This window comes from Danio rerio, chromosome 15 (genome assembly GCF_049306965.1).
Source record: "Danio rerio strain Tuebingen ecotype United States chromosome 15, GRCz12tu, whole genome shotgun sequence".
Lineage (NCBI taxonomy): Eukaryota > Metazoa > Chordata > Actinopteri > Cypriniformes > Danionidae > Danio > Danio rerio.
In genome coordinates, this window is record NC_133190.1 from 1,539,900 (window position 1) to 1,560,524 (window position 20,625).

The 20,625-nt window shown below is 37.3% G+C and overlaps 2 protein-coding genes across 6 annotated transcripts in view; both read right to left on the reverse strand.

Annotated features, from left to right (window-relative positions):
* Positions 1–20,625, reverse strand: part of kpna4 (karyopherin alpha 4 (importin alpha 3)) — a 408,827-nt gene that overhangs the window by 286,921 nt on the left and 101,281 nt on the right. The gene's annotated exons all lie outside the window — the stretch shown is intronic.
* The window catches only part of ift80 (intraflagellar transport 80 homolog (Chlamydomonas)), a 39,739-nt gene that overhangs the window by 6,463 nt on the left and 12,651 nt on the right, over positions 1–20,625 (reverse strand). For 4 of the 5 annotated variants that reach the window (XR_012390501.1, XR_012390502.1, NM_001008625.1 and 1 more), the window contains 10 exon segments: positions 19,369–19,478; positions 19,074–19,163; positions 18,825–18,962; positions 13,424–13,603; positions 9,251–9,369; positions 8,626–8,700; positions 5,428–5,591; positions 3,765–3,829; positions 1,483–1,618; positions 743–890 (listed from right to left, as the gene is read on the reverse strand). Coding sequence is in view for 3 of the 5 variants with exons in the window: in NM_001008625.1 (NP_001008625.1) it covers positions 743–890; positions 1,483–1,618; positions 3,765–3,829; positions 5,428–5,591; positions 8,626–8,700; positions 9,251–9,369; positions 13,424–13,603; positions 18,825–18,962; positions 19,074–19,163; positions 19,369–19,478 (1,225 nt within the window). In the remaining 2 variants the exon portion in view is untranslated. 5 annotated transcript variants of the gene reach the window in all.

Genomic DNA, 20,625 nt, shown 5'->3' on the forward strand with positions numbered 1-20,625 from the left:
AAATAAAGTGAGTCTAATTAGATTTGCAATTTTAAACATTAAATAAAAGTTTAAAAGATATTATTTATTATTTCCCTAATTAAGGTTTTAGTTATGATACTCCTAAAATAATTCTGCAGAAATCTGCAGATTTTTACCAAAATTCTCTGCATAAATAGCAAAAAACGTCCGCAGATTCCGTCTGGCCCTGGGCATATGTCATTACTCTGCTAATTTATTCAGTGCTTTACAGCTGAGCACCTGCATGTAACAGCAACAGTAAAGCTTGCTTCAGACTGACATTGCAAAGTGAACTATTGTAAGCACTTTCAAAGATTTAATGGCATATTTTTATAAGAGTTTTATTTATTTTTAAGTTAGAATATTTTGTATAAATAAATGAATTCAATATTTAATTAAATTACACAAATTAAACCAAACATATTTTAGTCAACTAAATAAAGAGTAGATTAAGTCAACTAAAATCTCTTGAAATATAGTCAACTAACACTAAAATAAGTCAGAAGACTAAAATATTACTAAAAGTTTGCTGTCAAAATGAACACTGGTGGATAGAAGGGCATCCGCTGTGTAAAAAGTTGATGGTTCATTCCACTGTGGTGACCCTTGATAGATCAGAGACTAAGCCGAAGGAAATGAATGAATGATTCTTACTCAGGACAGTAATAAATTATAGATGTTTTGTACGATCTCTCTTATTTTATTAAGTTATTCACTTTTTTACGAATTCTCAGGTGAGTACCTGCTGTCCTTGGTGAAGATGGTTTTAGGCAGCAGGTCTTTGTCCACAAACACTACACTCGGGTAATACCACACTGTGAACCGGTTGTCCTGGATTCCACACAGGATGTTTGCAGAGTCGTTCCAGGCCATCGTGTCGACCATCGAACCTGAGGATGATTTACAAGACTCAATCAATTAAACTTTAAAGGGGAGCGATTACGCAAAGATCACTTTTGCATGAATGAGAGGGTTAAACCCAGTTGTGTGTCAGCAGTGCATATCCAGCCTATAATGGTAAACATTAATTAATTCTGTTTGTTATAATCAGACTTGATAAAAACAGTCTGCAGAAACACTTTTGATTGACATTCTCCCTTTGTACGTGTCATCAGAGGGGAAAGCCCCGCCCACTAGTGTCCATCTCTCCCTCATTAGCATAAACAGCCCTGAGTGAGAAGCAGCCGTCCACCATTAGTGTTTTGAACTGCCACTATGCTGACACACAGGCATCTGTAACCCCGCCCTCTTCTGAAAAGAGCACAATCTCATTTGCATTTAAAGCAACAGTCACCAAAACACCACAGTTAGGATCAAAGCCTGAATGGGTCAGCTTCAGAGAGGTAGAAAACATTATCTGTGCTATTTTGAGCTCAAACTTCACACACACACACACTCTAGAGACATCAAAGATTTGACATCTTGTAAAAAGCGCCATAATAGGTCACTTTTAACAGAGGCCTTACAGATCAGAATTCTTACCAATCTTATAGATGCTGTGGGCCCGGCCCAGTTTCCTAACAGAGGTCAGGTAGAGGTCACGATTCTTATCGATCAGTGCAATCCTTCTGTCATTAGACGAGCCGCACTGATCCAGCGCGATTAGCACAACCTCAATCTAAACAAGAGATAAGACACTTAATGAAACATCCATCATCTCATCTGAAGGGGCGGGTCTAGAGGGCTGGCACAGACCAGATCCCCCAAAAATACGCACAGACCGCCATCAGTGCAGACTGATCAGAAAATAACATCGGTGGTGTTGGAGAAATTGTGGTGCATTTAAAATCTGATGCTCGCAACACTTGATGAGCACACCTACTCACTATCTTATTCATTTTCCATAGAACGTCATTGGTTGCACGATATTGTAAAAAAATGACATTGTGATAGTTTGTGTTTCTGCGACATCAATATAATATCACAAGATGACTCTATTTTGGAAATCGATTGTCAAAATTCATAATTTGATTTTGACTGAAATGATTTTGTACAAAAGTGCGTCTGCACACAATATATTAAATAAAATGAACTAACTAAAGCACAGATGAAAACAGCAGAACTAATATAAAAATGAAATAAACAGATCTTTATGGTTTTCGCTGGAGTTTAACAGTATTCAGGGACAGAAATTAAATGATCAAATCTGAAGTAACATAGTACAGTCTTTATTATATAAATAAATAAACACATTTAATCTTTGTTAAAGTGGCAAACTTTATCATGTCTTGTGCCCAAATGGTTTAAATTTGACTAAATCTTACAGTCGCCGGCCTCAAAAATGCAAACAAATTAAAGTCGTTTACACTATTAGATTAAAGCTGCAATGACTCCACAATCACGTTTTCTGAACTGTGTTTCCTGCTTAATTATATTCCCGATCCTGCGATGTGACTATTGCAGATTTGCACATTGTGATATTGATGCTGAAATGATATATTGTGCAGCCCTAGTTAGAGTACTGTCAATTTCACAGCTCAAAAAATAGGAGCGTGAATTATAATTTTAGGCTTGAATATACTCTTAAAATCTAAATTACATTAATGAATGTTAAAAACAATGAGTGGAATAAATCAGAACTATATTTTCATTCAGAAGAGTTTTTTTCCCTTCACTTTGGTCAATTGGTGAAGTTTGTTCCTCCACTGTCGCCACTGGTTTGCTTGGTTTGGGACTTGTAGAGCTATGCATCGGTGGATTTGCTCTACAGTGTTTGGACTTTCAGCAGGGAATATTAAACCACACTGAACTAGAGGTCTGCAGGAATAAATTTTCGAATAAATCGCGGGAGTGGTCGGTAACGGGTTTAATTTGGGACGGGAGCGGGCTGTCTAGCAAAATCGCTCCCGACTCCTGAGCGAGCACGCGTATGTATGTGTGTAAATGAAATAGCGCGATGCTGTGTTTAGCTTGTTTGTTGCTGTGTGTTTGTGTGTGTGTATGTGTGTGTACGCACGAATGAGAGGTGTGTGTGCGTGTGTGTGTGTGTGCCCGAATAAGAGAGAGAGCTTTGCCATTGTGTGTGCTTGTTGCTTATGTGTGTATGTGTTAGTGCGCGTGCGCGCGCGAATGAGAGAGAGAGAGAGTTTTGTCTGTGTGTGTGTGCTTGGTGCTTATGTGTGTGTGTGTTTATACAGACAGCTTGTTATAGGCTGTCTGGACTCTGTATAGCTGGGTGATTTTCGGTTTTGTTCTCCCCCGCTCTTTAGCGGGATCGGGCACGGCGGGTAGAAAACGGGGCGGGTCGGGCAGCGGGACAACAAACGCTTATTATAAGCGGGAGCGGTCGGGTTCGGGCTAAAACCTGGCGGGTGAGGGAGCGGGATTCAAAACTTAGTCCCGAGCAGATCTCTACACTGAACTGAGCTAAACTGAACTGCTCTGAAAACTGCACTGACAGTGTTTCAGTTTACTAGAACTTCTGTGTTCGGCTGCTTTCACACAATCTACACTGTAAAAGCGTTAGAGAAATAAAGATGAACTGAATTAATTGAATGAGAAAATGCCTATTAAACAAAAAGTTGACTTGTCCCATGGGCACCCACCGACTGGATCTTAGTCCCTCTCTCTGCCACCCCAATAAATAAATCCTAAAATCGCTCCTGCTTCTTTGAAATCATGAACAAATGGATTGACTCAAATATCTTTATTTAAGTTGTGCTGTATTCTCTTTCCTTCAAATACAGTGTCAGGATGTGTAGAAAGAAATAGTTCAGAAATGTATGGCTCACAGTGTGTTGGGTTTAGTGCTTGTGTGAGTCTACCTTGTGGATCAAAGGTTTGCCATCACCAATAGCTTTTCCAGTCTGAGCCTCAAACAGAAAGACGACTGCAAGACAGAAGAAACACACAGAGACTGATCAGAGAACATCTTAATACACACAGAAGAACATTTACAGACACAACTAATATGCCTGTGTTTCCTTTAAGCAGTCATTCATTCATTTTATTTTCGGTTTAGTCCCTTATTTATCAGGGGTCGCCACAGCGGAATGAACCGTCAACTTATCAAGCTTATGTTTTATGCCCTTCTAGCTGCAACCCAGTACTGGGAAACACCCATACCCTGTCACATTCACACACACTCATACACTAAGGCCAATTTAGTGGAGGAAACTCATGCCAACATGAGGAGAACATGCAAACTCTACACAGAAACACCAGCTGGCCCAGCCTGGATTTGAACTAGCGACCTTCTTTATGTGAGGTGACTCACTGAGCCACTGTGCTGCCCTCCTTTAAACATAATCTGCATAAAAACATTCATTCATTCAGCACATTCAGATTTATTACAGCATATCAAAAAATATCTGACAATCTGTAAAGTTTAAATTTGAGAAAATATTTGAGAAATGTTGGCTTGTGTTTTCAGAAACAGTACAAATAACCCTTTAGCACCCACAGTATTTTACATCTGTAGGTAGAGATTGTTTCTGGACACCACACTCAAGATGTATACTGAATTACAGTGAAAGAGAGGCGCAGATGGACAGCGCAATGGCATTTAGAATTTACCCAATATTATTACCACATACTATATATTTACACATATTTGTTTCCATGACTTTTCCTAAACATTTTGGGTTTATTTTAGGCCTGCACGAAATTGAAAAAATCTGACATTGCAATATTATGTGATGTGAATAAAACTTCACTAGATAGCTCAATTTGTAAAATTAAAAATTTTTACAAATTAATTTTATAAAATTTTATTAAAAAAATTATTAAAAAAAAGAAATTTATTTAAAAAAAATTATAAAATTTTTTTATTTATATTGGTTGGGTCATATTTGTAAGGTGTGAATCATGAATATAAAAAAGCAATAATAAAATTGCAAGAACAAATACAATAGAGCAAAGAAAAAAGTTAAATAAACAGTTCTCTATGGTTTTCTGGAGAGACAAACAGTACTCAGAAACTGAATAACGTAATGTAAAATAACACTGTATAGTCTTCATTATATTAATAAATCAGTAGGATTTTCTTCATTAAAGTTTCAGATGTTTTTAGTTATTGTGCATGAATGTTTTATAATCTTCAAATGCTTTTAAAACACATGCAAATGACAAAGTTTCACTCTGTTATGGTTAAATGTTGCAATAACAGCATATAAAATCTCAAATCTCATGTTTTCTCAATTGTTGATCACCTATAATTCAGTTTAACATTACATATCATGTGATGTGACTTTTGCGGACACACACATTGCAATATTGATGCTGAAACGGTAGATTGTGCAGCCCAAGTTTACTCATTTTTCCAAAACATTTCCAGGCCTGAAGATTGCCACAAAAAAAAAAAAAGCCAAAAATTCAGGACGGTATAAACCCTATATATAGAGTAGCTAACTACAACAGTCAGCTTTGCATGCAAGTTTCAGCTTCAGTATACACTCCAGTCATGCATGCAGTACTGTAAATCTGCACCTCGTTCATCAGTGGTGTCCCGTATAGCGATGGTGTCGTTGCTCAGCGAGATGGACTGAGAGTTCAGGATGTCCATTCTCATGCCGGGACTCTTGGGGGATGAAATCAGACGACCCTCATACGAGTACACATACACCTCCGCTCCATCCACCAACAGAAAGTGTCTGACGCAGACCACAAACATAGAAAAAAACAAACATACATTTGAAGTCAGAATTATTAATCCTCCTGTGAATTTATTTACTTTTTCAGTTATTTCCCTAAATGATGTTGAGCAGATTCAGGAATTGTTCACAGTATTTCCTCTAATATTTGTTCTTCTGGAAAAAGTCTTATTTGTTTTATTTCAGCTAGAATAAAAGCAGTTTTTAATTTATTAAAGTCATTTTAAGGTCAATATTATTCAGCAATATTAGTTTTGGATTGTCTCCAGAACAAACCACTGTTATACAATGACTTGCCTAATTACCCTAACTTTACCCCAATTACCCTAGTGAAGCCTTTAAATGTCACTTTAAGCTGAATACTAGTACTAATAATATTAAGATCTAGTCAAACATTATGTGCTGTCATCATGGCATGATGAAAATAAATCAGTGATTAGAAATTAGCTATTAAATCTAATATGTTTAGAAATGTGTTGAAGAAATCTGCTTTCTGTTAAACAGAAATTGAGGAAAAATGCACTGGGGGCTAATAATTCAGGAGGGCTAATCATTTTGACTTCAACTGTATGTCAACATAAGAGAGGAAGACATGCCGTTAATATTATTAGCCCTTTTTAAATAAAAAATATTCCCTGAGTGCTGTTAAACCGAGAATTTTCAACACATCTTTAAAAATAATAGTTTAAATAACTAATTTATTTTGTGTCATGCCATGATGTACATAAGTACAGAACATAATATTTTATAGTTATATTGCAAGACACTAGTATTCAGCTTAAAGTGCAATTTAAAGACTTAACTAGTTTAATTAGGTTAATTAGGGTATAGTTAGGGTTATTAGGCAAGTCATTGGACAACAGTGGTTTGTTCTGTACACAATCGAAGAAGAAAAATTCTTAAGGGGGCTTATGATATTGACCTTAAAAATTGTTTCTAAAAGTTAAAAAAACTGCTTTAATTCCTGCCAGTCTTAAATAAATAAGACTTCCTCCAGAAGAACAAATATTATAGGAAATACTGTGAAAATGTCCTTATTCGGTTAAACAACTCAGACTGCATTTGTTAGCTGGTTGCAAAGTGGGAAAAAAATATAATGGCAGTGAATAATGGCCTAGCCCTAACCTTAACAATAACAACAGGCACAACACGTGAAACAACATGATGAAAAAACATGGTACAGAAAAACACATTTTAATAAATGAGAAGTAAGTAAAATTTAAAAAGAAAAAACAACATTCACTGATACACTGCAAAAAAACGCTTTTCTTACTCTTTCTTTTTCTTACTTAGTCTAGTCCAAATATCTAGAGATTATTTAATCAAGAAGCATTTTCTAGACATGCAAAACATATCCGCTTGTTAGGTGAGACGTCACGCGAAGCGGCTTCCGGGTCCAAGCGCTCTATCAAACTGTAAGGGGAGACTTGTGAAATGGTAATAATAAACATTTACAAACCGCTGTAATACTTTCCAAAATCCCGATCGCAATATATAAATCCATGCCTAATATCCAATGGCCAAGATTATTTAGTTTACCCCAGAAACTTAATTTTGGCATATTATTTCTTAAACCAAAAAAATATTTTTAATTGTCTAGAAAATGTTTCTTGATTTAAGAATTTTTAGATATGTGGACTAAAAACAAAACAAAAACTCTCTTTTTGTAAACTTGCATTTTTTCCAGTGCAATGATCTCGACAAAAACAAATATAAAATTCCCTGGGCCGGGTTTTTCAAAAGTAATCCACTAGGATTTTGGATAAGGGATTGGATCAAATCTTGAAAATGGGTTTTTCAAAAGAAAAAATGGATTTTATAATCGGATTAGATCACGTAATCCAATCTTGGTTTTGATCCGGATAAAACCTTTAGTTTGGGTTTTTCAGACCTTTTTTGTAGGATCTGGATCACTTTGATCTAAAAAACCTGGATATAGTGAGTATAGGCTTTAATGTATTCAGCCTTTCAGTATAGGCCTACAGCAAAGTAGAACGAGTTTGGCCTCATAAAATAATCCCCCAAACAGCTGTCAAAACTGACCAAAAACAATACATTTTATTCTGTTACTAATTGATATATATATATATATATATATATATATATATATATATATATATATATATATATATATTCATCACAATGAAAAATATTTTTGTGTTTAGAATATTTATTAGTGACGCATGCAATGATTACAGAATAACAAAAAAAAAAAATGCAAACAATAGCAATGACTGATTTTTGAAATCACTTTCAACAATTGTAAAAAGAGACTGAAGTTCAGCTTCATCTGGCAAAGGAACAACTGACTCTGACCAAACTGCAGCAAACCAAGACCACACTTGAGATCTGCCTCCTAAAAAAAATGCTCAGACAAGCTGCTGACATTATTGTGGAGGTTTCAACACTGTCTTTTTTTTATTCAATACATCTATATTTGAAACTTATTATAAATATCCTCAATGTACAGTGTTGTAGATCTCAGATGAGCGGACTGCTGGAAGACGATGGGGTGGGGTTTTTCTTGCTTTTATTATTTATTATTATAATTATTTTATTATTTATAAAACTTTCTTAGTTTTCATTTCGAATAAAACTAAATGTATATTTACCCCACACTGGCTATTCTACTTGTTGCTCTTTACATAGGCCTATCTATCCATCTACATTGTGATTGAGCACTGGTAATCCAGATTTAGTGATCCTGAAAAGTTCCTATCTGGATCAGAATGATCCAATCCAAAGTTGCTTTGAAAAACTGGGTCAAAAAGTAAGCTGGATTACGTGATCACGGATTGCAAAAACAGGATTACTAAATCCGGATAAATTTTATCCGGATTAAACCTTTTGAAAAACCGGGCCATGAATTTCAATGTCTAGAATAGACCATTTAAAATTCCATGATCATCCAGAAACCAATGGGAATGCTGCACAGAAGGCTCCAGTCCAAAATTAAAGCACTCCTGGATAAGAACATCTGACATGCGAACATTATTGGAGAAAAAACCTGCAGGTTAAAAAAAAAGAAACTCACCTTTCTGCTTGCACAATGAGACTGACCGTACCCTCCTTCAGGTCAAAGATCAGTGGAGTATTCCAGTTCTTAGCACTGAAACACAACAGACATAGTACAGTTGATGTCAGAATTATCAGCCCACCTGTGTTTCAATCCCCAAAATCTGTTTTACTGAAGGAAGACTTTTGTTCAACACATTTCTAATCATAATAGTTTTAATAACTCATTTCTAATAACAGATTTATTTTATCTTTGCCATAATGACAGCACATAATGTTTGAGAGCAAGTTAGGGTAATTAGGCAAGTCATTGTATAACAGTGGTTTGTTCTGGAGACAATCCAAAACTAATATTGCTGAAGGGGCGAATAATATTGACCTTAACATGACTTTAAAACCATTAAAATCTGCTTTTATTCTAGCCAAAATAAAACAAATAAGACTTTCTCCAGAAGAACAAATATTAGAGGAAATACTGTGAACAATTCCTGAATCTGTTCAACATCATTTGGGAAATAATTGAGAATGAAAAAAAAAATCCCAAATCCCAGAAGGGCGAATAATTCTGACTTCAACTGCATGTAGAGAATTCACATTATACAACACACAGGGAAGTGTTTCACTGCTGTATGCGTGAACAGCACCTGTAGACGTAACACTGCAGAGAAGTGGTGACCACCAGATGACCATGAGCCAGCGATGCCTTGATGACCCGATCTCTGAACTCCAGGACATCCACTGCATCATTCAACACGTTTCTGACCTGAGGAAACACACATCAACCGAACTACATTTACACTGAACACACACACGGATGGCTTAGTGGTTAGCACTGTGACCTCACAGCAAGAAGGTCGCTGGTTCGAGTGCCGGTTAAGTCAGTTGGCATTTGGCTTGTTCTCCCCGTGTTGGCTCCGGTTTCCCCCACAGTCCAAACACATGCGCTATAGGGGAACTGATTAACTAAATTGGCCGTAGTGTATGAGTGTGTGTGTGAATGAGTGTGTATGGATGTTTCCAAGTACAGGATTGCAGCTGGATGGGTATCCACTGCGTAGAATGGAATGTCCAAATAGTTAGTGGTTCATTCCGCTGTGGCAACCTCCGAAATAGAGAATAAAGCTCACAGTGGAGACTTTTGGCTTTGTATAACTTTGTCAGATTAAAGTTGTTGCACGTCTGCCGGCTCCCGCCTCTGAATGAGTACGACTACATGCAAGGCAAGCTCCAGGGTTTTACGCCGATCAGCTGAAGAAAAAATGAATGAGTGAGCTCTTAAAGAGTTCACCAAAAGAGAAAAATTCAAGACTTTTATTCATCTTCAGAACACAGATTATGATATCTCAGGTGAAATCTGAGAGCTCCCTCATCCTCCATAGACAGAAGGCGGAGCTCCAGGACACACCCACTGATTGCGTAATCGTCACGGTCTAATGGCAGCTTAAAGGCATCATTCATTCATTCATTTTCTTGTCGGCTTAGTCCATTTATTAATCCGGGGTCGCCACAGCGGAATGAACCACCAACTTATATAAGTTTTTACGCAGCTGATGCTCTTCCAGCCGCAACCCATCTCTGGGAAACATCCACACACACATTCACACACTCATACACTACGGACAATTTAGCCCACCCAATTCACCTGTACCGCATGTCTTTGGACTGTGGGGGAAACCGGAACACCCGGAGGAAACCCACGCGAAGACAGAACATGCAAACTCCACACAGAAATGCCAACTGAGCCGAGGTTGGAACCAGCGACCTTCTTGCTGTGAGGCCTCAGCACTACCTACTGCAACACTGCCTCGCCAGCTCAAAGGTGTTTAGGACCAAAATGAACTCCCCCTATAAAATGCTTTGGTGAGCTGTTTGAGCTGCCAAAATGAACTCAAACATAATATGTTTAGACCAGATTTCGGTCGAAGTAACTGGACTGTGGCCCACTCAAAAGGGACACCTTGCAATCCATATAGAAAGTGCTGATTGTACAATTTATTAATGTACTGTTAATGAAGCTACACTAATAAATGCTGGGTTATTTCAATCCAATTGTGGACTAAAACAACTACTGGGTTATTTTTTATTTTTTCGTATTAGAATAATAGGACCAAATTTAACCCAATGTTTGGGTTATTCCATATTTGACCCATTTTGGATTGAAACAGCCCAGCAATTCTTAGTGTAGAGAAGACTCTACATTCATCTGGATTACAATTGACACTTCACAGGCTAAAAAAGCTGGAGTGAGGGAATGAGGAGGAACTAATGAGCATTCAAGCCAATCTTCCGTACATTTATTAGTGTTTTCTGAGTGATGGTAGAGAAAGAAATAAACCTGAAGATGATGCAGACATTTCAGAGACAGAAGAACAGACAATTAACAGATCAAGACGTGTTTGTTTGGTTTGCTCTGACACACCTCAGCAATGCCTGTCCCCTGTCTATATTCAGACACAGATCAGTGTGTGTGTGTGTGTGTGTGTGTGTGTGTGTGTGTGTGTTCATACGGTACGCCCCACCTTGTGGTTTCTTCATTTAAACACACTCTGTCCTCAGACAAGCAGCCCATTGTCAGTGTTGTCCAGAATAATGTATGAAGCTGAAGACACACAGCACAGCCATAGTGTCCGTAAACCTCAAGCTTTCTTTTCATTTTAACTTTGAGGTGACCGTAAGACCAAAATATATACCACATCACATTGGCAAAATTCATATAAAAAAGGCTAAAAATAAATGTAAAATATTTATAAAATAGGCAACCTTTAGCAATAAATACAGCGCCCTGTGCATAATATTAGTCTTCCTTTATATAATATATGTACTGTACTGTAATGTAAATGCATTTGTATGGTACATTTATAGTGTATTTTCATACACTCAAACGATCATGGAAGATAGTCTCTCCTCATATACATTTTTGACATCTTCTAATGTGTTTTTTGATGTCGTTTTGACGTCGTTTTGACATCAAGGTGCATGCTGGGTAGTAACTTATCATAAACTCGTATCTTACTCCTTAAATAACTGCACTGATCACATTTACCAGGTCATACATAATGAATGCCATATCAGAAGTAAAGTATTCAGGTGTGTTGAGATGGTGAGAAATTACTCTGCACAACTGCCATCAAAATATAAATCTTGAAACAGGCAAAATTTTCAAAATAAAATGTCTTCTTATTTAAAAGTGCAAATTAAATTAATTAAATTGAAATGGGCGGTTCATTCCGCTGTGGCGACCCCAGATTAATAAAGGGACTAAGCCAAAAAGAAAATGAATGAATAAATTGAAATGGACATATTCCTGCCAGCTTTGATGAATGTGTGCGGTAACACTGACCTGGAGTCTCATTTATAAAACTTTACATAGAAACCTTCCTAAAATGAACATACTACAGCAGGGGTCACCAATCTCGGTCCTGGAGGGCAGGTGTCCCTGCAGGGTTTAGCTCCAACTTGCCTCAACACACCTGCCTGGGTGTTTCAAGTAAACCTAGTAAGAGCTTGATTAGCTTGTTCAGGTGTGTTAGATTAGGGTTGGAGCTAAAATCTGCAGGACACCGGCCCTCCAGGAACAAGTTTGGTCCACTGCAAAAAATGCTTTTCTTGCTTAGATTTTTTGTCTCGTTTCTAGTCCAAACATCTAAAAATTTCTAAATTAAGAAGAATTTTCTAGACAAGAAAAAAAAATTGTCTTGTTTTGAGAAATAATATGGCAATATTAAGTGAGTTTTTCCTTAAAACAAGTTAAAAAATCTGCCAATGGGGTGAGCAAAATAATCTTACGTCAAAAGAAAAAACAAGATTAATTTGCTTACCCCATTGGCAGATTATTTTGCTTGTTTTAAGGAAAAACTCACTTAATATTGGCATAATATTTCTCAAAACAAGACAATATGCTTTGCTGGTCTAGAAAATGGTTCTTGATATAAGAAATTTTAGATATTTAGACTAGAAACAAGACAAAAAATCTAAGCAAGAAAAGCATTTTTTGCAGTGACTACAGAGTAAATATTAATGTTGTTAATTATTGATTTTGGCTCATATGATGATTTAAAGTGGCCATTATTAAGTAGTTAATATTTAAGTTCATTTACAGCTGCACACATTCTCTTATCAAGTTAGTTTTTTTATAGATGTGTCGGAAGCCATGGTTGGGGAAAGTTACTTTTGAAAGTAGTGCGTTACAATATTGAGTTACTCCCCAAAAAAGTAACTAGTTGCATTACTAAGTACTGTTTCTAGTAAGTAAAGCGTTACGTTTTCTAATCTGGTTAAGGCTTGATCGCTTTCAGAACTTGCAAATTTGTTTTTCTTCATTTGTTAAAATGAACAATGCCCTGTATAAGCTTCATTTATCTTAAAATCACATCAGTAATAGTAATGTAGGATAATATTATTTTGGGTGGCACGGTCGCCTTACAGCTAGGGTCAGTTGGCGTTTCTGTGTGGAGTTTGCATGTTCTCCCTGTGTTGGCGTGGGTTTCCTCTGGGTGCTCCGGTTTCCCCCACAGTCCAAACACATGTGCTATAGGGGAACTGATCAACTAAATTGGCCGAAGTGTATGAGTGTGTGTGAATGAGTGTGCATGGGTGTTTCCCAGTACTGGGTTGCAGCTGGAAGGGCATCCGCTGTGTAAAACATATGCTGGAATGGTTGGCGACCCCTGATGAATAAAAAGACTGAGCCGAAGAGGAATGAATGAATAAACTCGTGTTACTTGTAATGCATTACCCTACCCTGGGTTCCATCCCAGGTTTATGCATGCATCTAGTTTCTATATAAGACCTCTGATGTCCCGGAAGGCTGTGCATACCTGCATAGTGCGTCTCTTAGTCAGTGTGATTTCAAAGTTCTTCCACTCCCAGCGCTGCTCCACGATATGAGCAAACAGCACGTGTCCGTTCCCGCAGGCTCCTGCCAGCTGAGTGCCATCTGCAGACCAGCACAGACTCAGCAGACTCCCGGTGCTGGGCTTCTCCAGAGAGTATGACCACTGACAGACACACACACACACACACACAATGAGCCACAGTTAGAAAGTTTTCACAAGGTGCACAGTGGGTATCGCTTTCGCCTCACAGCAAGAAGGTCGCAGGTTTGAGTCCCGGCTGGGTCAATTACCATTTCAGTGTGGAGTTTGCATGTTCTCCCCATGTGGGGGTTTCCTCCGGGTGCTCCGTTTTCCCCCACAGTCCAAGCACATGCGCTATAGGGGAATTGATGAACCTAATTGGCTGTAATGTATGTGTGGGTGTGAATGCAAGAGTGTTTGAGTGTTTGAAGGGCGCAAAACATATGCTAGATAAGTTGGTGGTTCATTCCGCTGTGGCGATGCCTGATTAATAAAGGGACTAAGCCTAAAAAGAAAATGAATGAATAAATGAGCCCATGGTTAGTGCACCGACATATGGTGTGGTAGCACTCCAGCTGTCCCGAGTTCAAATCCCAGCCCTTTCCCAATCCTACCCCTCTCTCTCTACCACTTCACTTCCTGTCAACCTACTGTCCTGTCAAATAAAGGCCAAAAAAGTAAATCTTCAAAAATACAGTTGAAACCAGAAGTTTACATACACTAAAACAGGAACATAACCATTTTTAAAAAAATGTCTGATGGTAAATCATACTAAACGTTTAGTATTTTAGGTCCGTTAGGATTACCTAAATCATTTACATTTGCTAAATGCCAGAACAATGAGAGATTTTTTTTATTAATTTCTAGACAGTCAAAAGTTTACACACATTTCCTTGGTGTTTTTTAGCTTTGCTCGTAAACTGTATAACTTTATGGTCAAATGTTTTGTGTCTCCTCCCGCAAGCTTCTCACAATAGTTTGCAGGAATTTTGGCCCATTCCTCCTGACAGGATTGGTGTAACTGAGTCAGATTTTTCTTGCTCACACAAGCTTTTTCAACTCTGCCCACACATTTTCTATAGGATTGAGATCAGGGCTTTGTGATGGCCACTCCAAAACATTCATTCTGTTCTCCTTAAAGCACATTTGAACTAATTTGGCAGTATGCTTAGGGTCATGGTCTGTCTTGAAGACCCATTTGTGGCCAAGTTTTAATTTCCTGGCTGATGTCTTGAGATGTTGCTTCAGTATTTCTCCATAATGTTCTTTCTTCATGATGCCATCTATGCTGTGAAGTGGACCAGTCCCTCCTGCAGCAAAACAGCCCCACAACATGATGCTGCCGCCCCCATACTGCACAGTTGGGATGGTGTTCTAGGCTTGTGCGCTTTTCTCTTTGTCCTCCAAATGTAACACTGGTCATTATGACCAAACAGTTCAATCTTAGTTCCATCAGAGCACAGGACATGTCTCCAAACATGAGTCTTTCCCCAGTGTGATTGAGCTAATTGTAATCTGGCTTTGTTGTTGATTCTGACTTGTCGATTTTCCCATGTTGTCACACAAGGAAGCAGTGTGTTTGAGCTTTTCCTTCAATACTATTCTACAGTTGTGCCTCACATTCACTCAAATGTAGCCAATCAGAAACTTCCAAAACCTTGACATCATCATCTGAGCTTTTTCCAGAGGCAGATTAATCTTATTGTGTGTAAACTTGACTATCAAGAAGAGTTATAACAATTTCTCAAATAATCTCTCTCTCATTATTCTGCTATTAAGCAGAACAGACACACATGTGATCATCCTGACTTACCTAAAAGAGGAAAGGTTTAGTCACATTAACATCTGACTTTTTTAAATGGGTATGTTACAGTGTATGTAAACTTCTGCTTTCAACTGTATACTTATTTCCTGTGTTTTAGTTTACTATACTCTCAGAATCATTTCACATAAATCCGCAGATTTTGTACTAAATTCTGCACAGAAAAAGCAAAACATGTCCGCAGATTCTGTTTTTTGGAACATTTATTTATTGAGTTAGTTTTTTTAACAAATTAAAGCAGTACATTACCCCTCTTCGACCACAACCATGGCAGAAAAAGGAGTCTATATCCTGGCCCTGATTTTAACAAATGAACCCAGATTGAAAAGTGTGGCTAATTCAACCATTCAAGCACACTGACGATCCATCAGAGGAAACCATGACTGTACAGCAGGGCTTCATGAACTCTACTTCACCTGACGTACAGTATACACACACACACACACACACACAGAGGGATCAGAAAGTCCGAGTCAGCACAGAACAAAGACACAGATACCACATGAGCAAACAGACAAGCTCTGAAAGCTGCTTTATGTCACCAGAATGAAAAATAGCGCTAAGAAAATAGCCTACCATCCCTCTGCCCTCCCATCTGTGTGTGTGTGTGTGTGTGTGTTTTGGGGGAGGGTCACTGACATATGTTGTGCTGTAATGACTCCCTGTGGATGTATATGCTGAATCAGCCCCATTACATCAGACACGTTAAATATGTCTGTCCTGACACACTCGCACACTTACACACTCACGCACATACACACAGCAAGTGTTTACACATGCTGTCAGGCTGCAGGGAGGTGAGCTGTGTAAATCTTGCACAGCTGGCTTCACTTACATCTGCTATTATTAAGTTACACACAGGACAGATATGGTGCACAAATCAACACATGCTGTACACACACACACACCGTCTAACATGCTGTGTGTATTGTAAGAGATAATGTCAAATGACACAGAGTGTGTGCATGTGTAAACCTACATCAAGAGTGAGCAATATTCATTCATTCATTTTCCTTCGGCTTAGTCTCTTGTTATTCAGGGGTCGCCACAGCGGAATGAACCACCAACTATTCCAGCATATGTTTTACACAGCGGATACCCATCCGGCTGCAACCCAGTACTGGGAAACATCCACACACTCTCATTCACACTCATACACTACGGTCATTTTAGGTTATTCAATTCCCCTATAGCGCATGTGTTTGGACTGTGGGGGAAATCGAAGCACATAGAGGAAACCCACGCCAACACAGGGAGAACATGCAAACTCCACACAGAAACGCCAACTGACCCAGCCGGGACTCGAACCAGCGACCTTCTTGCTGTGAGGAGACAGCAATACCCACCGTGCCACCCTTGTAGTATTTTATATTAGTTAATTTTTATAGCTTTTACTGTAATTCAAACTTCTTCACATAAGGAGTCAACACACTGCACACACATCTGTAGTACATCTGTGACGTGTATCTGAAATGTGTATTTGTTTAAGCGCTCTGCTGCACACGTGCTTCTTACTGAGGGGGTTAATGCAGTCAACTGCTGACACAGCACGAAACCCCACACAGTATTAACCCTTCACTAGTTTACACACACACTTTTGAGAAGTGAGGGTGCCTCATTTTGGGGTATCTGTTTGTGCATGTGCAAAGCTATAAAGCAGATGAAGCTTACTGCAAATGCATTTATAGCTTCTCAAACAGAGCTTTAAGTTTGCTGTCAGTTTCCTAGTATTTGTCATTATTTAACAAACAGAAAAGTCTCTCTTTATTCTTATCGGTATAGTCAGTAAATCACTTGCTTTGGTTGTGTTTGTTTGTCCTGTTCAGTAAATCTGACCAACGATAATCCTCCGTTTACCAATCAGTCTTTGTTAGATCTGAATGTTCACGTTGTCATAAGAGAATGATGAACCACTATGAAATGTTCTGCTCAAGTCCTGATTGCCAGTCAGGCTCAACTTGACGATCTGATATGTCAGAATCTGACAGCAAAACTCACATCATCATTATTGTTTTTACTTGCTTTAGAAAGCTTGGAAACTGAAACTGACAATTATGGTGAGGGTAAACACACTCTGGACCTTTAGAAAGACACGCTTTGTAGAATGTGTGTAAAGTGTGTTTGATAGACGGGGGATTATTAGCTGCAATAATTTACTGTGTGTGAAAAGTGAAAACTAATGTTTTCTGAAAAATACTACAATAAACCAGTTTGAAACACCCATAAACAAAATAATACAGTTTTAAAAAAGTATCATACGTGCCTATGATTGCCAACTTTTGGCAAAATAAAATAAAGCTATGAAAATTCCATGAAATAAAGTACAATAAGATAACATTCTATGAAAATTCTATAAAATAAAAAAATAAAAAATAAACCAAAATACAAAAAAAATTCATAAAATTCCATAAAATAAAATACTATGAAAATTCCATGACATAAATTAAAATATACTGAAAATTCCATAAAGTAAATAAAAAAGCACTATGAAAATTCTATAAAATAAAACAAAATAAAAAATAAAACACTATAAAAATTCCATAAAATAAATAAAATAAAGCACTATGAAAAAATTCTATAAAATTAAATTAAATTAAAAAAACTGTAAAATTCCATAAAATAAAATACTATAAAATTCCTTAAAATAAAAATAAATTAAAATAAATATAAATAAATATTCTATAAAATAAAATAAATAAAATAGTATGAAAATTTCATAAAATAAATACAATAAATAAAATACCATACAAAATTCTCTAAAATAAAATACTATAAAATTCCATGAAAAAATAAAATAAAATTCTAAAAACAATCCGTAAAATTCCATAAATTAAAATACTATAAAAAATTCATAAAATAAATAAAATTAAATACTATGAAAGTTCCATAAAATACAATTAAATACAATGAAAATTCCATTAAAACAAATAAAATAAAATGAAAATTCCAAAAAATAAAATAATATGGAAATTCTATATAATAAAATACAATTCCATGAAATAAAACAATGAAAATACAAAAAAAAAATTCAATAAATTAAAATAAAATAAAATAAATACTATGAAAATTTCATAAAATAACAAAATAAAATACTATAAAAATGTACATAAAATTTTTATAAAATAAAATAAAGCAAAATAAAATAATTTTTTACCATAAAATTTTTTTTTTATGATAAAGAATTACCGTATTTTATCAATAACCCACAGAACATAGTTAATAGTTACACTGAAAAACAACAACAACATACAAATAAAAATCCATCAGCCTTTCAATTTTTTTTCCACAGGATTGCGATCCCTTATATTTATAACCACCTCAGGAAAAATAGGGGTGGCGAGTTGTTATTTTGTGGGTCGCAGGCAGAAAAGTTGGGGAACCACTGCAGTACAGGACAAATGAAATGACTCCAATATACAGAACATCCCAGCCAATGCAGGGCAGTTGGTAACCCTATACATGCAGTTACCTTAGCTACAATGCTAATGGTGAGAGCTGCCACTGCCGTATGGCTGTGAGAGTGTGATCATGTGCTCTTACCCCAGTCTTATCACACAGCCTGAGCGTGTGGAAGGAGCCCATAGCAAACAGCTCCCCGTCAGGAGCCCAGGCCACAGAGGTGATCGGGTAATCATGAGGAGCACTGGAGAAGAGGAGCCGCCCATAGCTGTCCCACACCTGGACCACAGAGACGTGTACAATACATGTTCGGTAACTCACCAAATAATAAATCTAGATATATATCAGTGCGCGAACAGAACTTTCAAACATCATTGCTTCATCAATCACCTTATATTTGCAGTCTTCTCCTCCTGACAGTATCAGATCATTGACCGCACTCCAGTCCACCTTCAGAATGACTCCATCATGAGCTTTCCACTGCACACATTATCAATGTTTTTTTAAATATTTAAAAAAGACTAATAAATTAAAAAGGGGGCTAATAATTCTGACTTCAACTGTATGTAAGGTTTATAGCTTCTTAACACGAATACTGTCACTGTTTTGGAGCACACTAGCATGTAACATCAGCCTTTGTCAGTTATCATGACAAATGTAAAGTTGTGAGCGTGTCTGAGGGCACCTGCAGGACTTTTGAGTTGGGCTGTAGTGGCTTCACAACCAGCTGTCGACCGGATGTATAGAGGACCCGGCCAGAGTCTGGTGCCCACGCCACAGAGTACACAGGCATCCCTGCACACAGACACAACAGACAGAGGTTAATCACTCAACTAGCTCAGAGGAGATGTGAACATTTCTTTGTGAATAAAGCAGTTTCCATCCAATGAGGAACAAAAACTGAAGCAAAGATTAGACAGAAAAATGTAGATCAGTGTGTTGGGGTTTGCTCCTGTGGGTTTTTTTTATTCTTTTTTAATAAATGAGTTACTCCTCAGAAGACAAAGATGAAATGCATTGAACACGATGTATGAGGTGGCTTTTGGAGGCGTGAGACACTCTTTGGGAGCGCAGACAGATGCTCAAGACAGTTCTGGAGGGAATGTTAATAGAATATTAATAATCCTGAAGCACTGTGATGACCGACTGACGGCTGAGGGGTTCAGAACATTTCAGATTTTTTACAATGTGCTGGAAACCAAAGAATCAATCAAAGTCCATTAATGCATCCCAATATGCACATATTTATCATCACATGATCTGTTCAAACTAAATCACAAGACTTTACTGGTGCAAACGCTGGTATTTATTTAGTAAATGTACATCACATTGTAGTTTTTGTCCACTTTTATATGTTGTTTTCTGTACATTTTTAAAATGTATGCGCATCTTGGCATTTCCATTCAACAGTTTTTCATGCAGTATTCCAAAAAAATGAAAACATAGCTAGTGCCATTTAAACCGGTGTTAGAAATACTCAGCTGTGCTATGCATGTGAACACAAATGCCATTTTCACCTTGGAATCGATCTTGCAGCAAGTGTTTTTAAGGTCTGCATGTAAACAAACTGAGAGCGAGAGGCAGAGGGGTGGGTGAGGTGCTGGTGACATCTGACCCGCTCCAGGTGTGTGTGGTTTGTCTCATGGTGTCATGCTGACAGGAGGCTGTGATGAGTTTCTCCTGCTGCACTGCTCAGAGTTTTTTGTCTTGTTTTTAGTCTAAATATCAAAAAATTCTTAAATCAAGAAGCATTTTCTAGACGAGCAAAACATGTTGTCAGAAATATGTCATAGTTTCACCTTAAAACAAGCTAAATAATCTGCCAATGGGGTTTGTAAAATAATATTGCTTTCGCTTTGATATAAATCTTCTTTGAATAACTTGTCTACAGTTTTTTAACAATTATTATTATTATATTATTATTATTATCGGACAACAACAA